The following is a 3,632-nucleotide window of genomic DNA, read 5'->3' on the forward strand; positions in this document are numbered from 1 at the left end:
GCTGGATGCAGTATTCCAGGTCAGATCTCACCAGAGCAGAGCAGAGGGGCAGAATCACTCCTCAACTGCTGTCCGTGCTTTGGGATTGATCCCAGCACACAGGTGTTTTCCACATTTCCAGCGCATGTCCAGCCTCTGACCTACCAGCACCCCAAAATCCTTCTCCCCAGGACTGCTATAGTTATTCTCTGTACAAACCACCCACTGTTCTAATCTTTTGTTCTCTTTTTCTTAATGCAAAAGTGCCAGAAATGTGATAAAAATGGATATGGTAAAAAATGGATGTGCTGCTCTGCAGGATAAATATCCTCAGTGGATGCTTACACAAAGCCAGGAGGAAGCTGTGGAGGGTAAAAAGGTAGGTCATGGCAAGAATAACTGAGTTTAGATGCACTGCTCACTCTGGAATGGGCTGTACCACCGGCAAGGGCTGGAAATTCCTCATCCGTGTAATTTGAGAGCTCCAAAGGGAATGACCTGAGTTGTAGCCTGGCAGGGGAGTTGCTTTCTGTAAGGTCCTTCCTGCATTTGCACATATTCAATATTCCAGGAGGTTTTGCAGCTCAGAGGTGTCACAAGAATTAGTTGTTCATCAGTTTTTTCATGTCCCAAGAATGTTAATGTGTCCTTGGATTTTTTTGTCCCCTGCATATACGAGTTCAGTACAGAATTCCCCACTAGAAGAGAACCTCCCTCTAACATCTGAGACAGCTTTAACCATTGCAAAGTTAATTAATGAGAGAACAAGCAGAGGACATAGTTCAGCAGTTTTCCTTCTTCAGAGTGGGACTAAATAAGTAGCTTATTAAAAATGTGTGGGAAAACCATCAGGAATTTCACTTGTTTGAGTGCTCAGAGTTAACAGAGAGAAATTGGGGCAGGAAATGTTTGGATCAAGCAGTGTGTCAGCCTGGCTGGGATGGGTGTCTGTGCTGAGGAGAGGTATCCAGACCTTTCCCAAATGTTGTTTGGCAGAAGCCTGTTATCCAGAGGAGTGTTTTGGAGGATGGGCTGCCATTCCTGGAATTCTGTGGCTCTGTTGTGTACAGCTATGAAGCAAGTGACTGTTCCCTTCTCTCAGAAGATATCAGGTAAAACCTCCTACTCCGTTTCTACTTCTTTTTGAGTGTTTTCTTTTTGGAAGGGACTTGGCTCTTGGGAATAGTTTCCCATTTGCTCTTTTTTTGATGGGAGATGCCATTGCTGCACCTTGCAAACCCTCTAAGGAGAAGCAGTGAAGGCTCTGATGCAGGTTCTTTGCCTTTCACAGTGTGGATAATTCCATGAGCTTCAGTGACTTCAAGAAGTAGGAGCTGTAAGCAACCAAGCACATGTGTGAATTCCTTACTGGGGACTCTTTGACAGAAGGGAGTAAATTCCTGGGGCAAATCCATTATGATTTCCCTTTTTTTTTTTTTTTTTATTGCATAGCAAAGCTCATGTTCCTGGGGATAAAATTATATACAAAACTTCCCAGTGCTGTGGGGGGAATCAAGAACATTATTGCAAGGTAATTTGGGATAAATGAAGAACAATGTTTGAGGGAATGTGGGATAAATAAAGAACATTTTTTTCCAGGGAGTATGAACTATCTCTCAGTTTTGTATCTGGCTGTCCTTGAGCCTCATGGGCTGGGTTTGTGTGAGTGGGTAGGCAAGGCTCTGTTTCCCTGTACTGCTGCGGGGGAAGAGGTGGAGAACTTGGAGTCCAGTTGAGCCAGAGAAGGAGGGAGGGGTGGGGGGGAAGGTGTTTTAAGATTTAGTTTATTTTCCATTATCCTGCTCTGATTTGGTAATAAAAGTTAAGCTGATTTCAACAAGTCTGTTCTGCCCATGATGGTAATTGGTGAGTGATCAATCCTTGTCCTTCTCTCAACCCACAACCTGAAGTTATTTATAAATAATATCCTGTTTGCAATCAGATTTGCTGAGTTTTGAAGCATGTCTTTGTGGACCAGCAGGAGTTTCACCTCCTTGTGGTCTTGGTTTTAACATGGATTCTGTGTCCTGCATGTGTGTAAGGAGCAATGCACTGAGTGTGATTCTCTTCTTCAGCTTCCTGTAAGATGACTTAAGGTTGGTATTTTAAATACTGCTAAAATAGATACACGTGAGGGATATCTGTTTGTTTCCAGGCAGAGTTTACCCCATGGGGCTGCTGTTGGATTTGATATTGAGTGGCCACCATCATACACCAAAGGGAAAATGGCCAAAACTGCTGTGATCCAGGTCTGTGTCGCTGAGGACAAGTGTTACTTATTTCACATCTCTTCAATGGCAGGTACTGTGCTGTCTCCCTTCTTATTTAGGGCATGAACTGCCCTTTGTGTCTTGTTTGTGAAGTTTGAACTTCAGCCTTGAGCAATGGCTGATAAATCCACTATATTGGATAGTAAAAATCCATCCTTTCTCTCCCCTTTCCCCCCTATAACCAAGGGATTTGTTCTTGCAATTCTGATATGTCTTATCCCAAGTCTTGCCCTGTGTGTTGGAGGACTGTGTTGGGTTCTGAACAAAGAATCTTCCTTGAGGATTATTTCTCTCTCTGGGAGAGATGGTTTTATTCCATATTATCTTTACAAATTTAACTCCTTTCTCCTATAATGAGCTTTCTGTTCAGTGCCAAAATAAGCAATGAACCTAAATGGAGCAGGCTGGGAGTGTATCTTTTAATCTGATTTTTACAAAACCGCTCCAAAATTCTGTCTGTTGTGCTGTTTGTCCCCAATACCTGCATCTTGTGCCCTCAGTTTTGGGCAAGAACACAGGATAACCTGGTGTGATGCAGCTGTGGGGAAAGAAGAGGTTGTGCTCAGCAGAGTCTGAATTCGTTATGGATGTGAATAAAAGCTTCCAAATAGGGAAAACAGGAATGGGGGAAGGAGACTGCAGTTTTATAACCTTTGGTTTCAGATGTGAGATTGAAACTATGCCTGTGAGAGGTTTCTGATTTCCCTGGGGGACACACGCTGAGGTATAATAGCAATAATTTTAATGTTGGTGTTCAATCCTTTGTCATTTAGAGCAAATGGGGTGGAAAATTTAATTGCTGGAGGCCATTCAGTCAGGGAGGCACAAGAGCACAAAAGAGAGAGATGTGAGGAGAGGAAGCTGAGTGAGGAAGAGCCATAAAGAGCTGAAATGCTTTCGAGTCTAGAAGGGAAGATGTTTGTGTGTCGCTGCTGCTTTCATCCATGTTACATGCTCTGTGGAGGTTTCTCCATGTTTTCTTATGGCTGAAGGTGCTTTGGCAATGTTGTACTTTGTCTGCATCTTGCAGCACCAATTTTAGGCTCTTTTTACCCATTATTTTCTAATTATTTGGTTTGAACCTGCAATTTCCCAGACCCCAAAACATGACTGTGGGTGTAGCTGCAGCTGTGCCTGCACAGTGTCAGGGGCAGCCAAGAAAGGGCAGAGATGGGTGTGTAAAAATAAAATCAGTGATGCAAAGTGAGTATTGAAGGATATAAATACACATTACACTACTGAAAAGGTGAAATTTCCAATCAGAACCAAGGCAGATGCTAAGTGCTGTGTGTTTGTGCAGTGCTGGAGACTGACTCCAGCTGTGAAGTCCTCAAGGTATGTATTTAAATTAGATGCTCTGATTTTAAATAGGAACAAACGGGG

At 43.1% G+C, this 3,632-nt stretch overlaps 1 protein-coding gene across 1 annotated transcript in view; it reads left to right on the plus strand.

Annotated features, from left to right (window-relative positions):
- Positions 1 to 268: 268 nt before the first annotated feature.
- WRN (Werner syndrome, RecQ helicase-like) overlaps positions 269 to 3,632 on the plus strand; it is a 29,122-nt gene continuing 25,758 nt past the window's right edge. The window contains exons 1-3 of the mRNA XM_009078894.1: positions 269 to 358; positions 976 to 1,091; positions 2,135 to 2,280. Coding sequence (XP_009077142.1) covers positions 269 to 358; positions 976 to 1,091; positions 2,135 to 2,280 — 352 coding nt within the window. The remainder of the gene's footprint in view (positions 359 to 975; positions 1,092 to 2,134; positions 2,281 to 3,632) is intronic.

This window comes from Acanthisitta chloris, unplaced genomic scaffold (assembly GCF_000695815.1).
Source record: "Acanthisitta chloris isolate BGI_N310 unplaced genomic scaffold, ASM69581v1 scaffold16557, whole genome shotgun sequence".
Lineage (NCBI taxonomy): Eukaryota > Metazoa > Chordata > Aves > Passeriformes > Acanthisittidae > Acanthisitta > Acanthisitta chloris.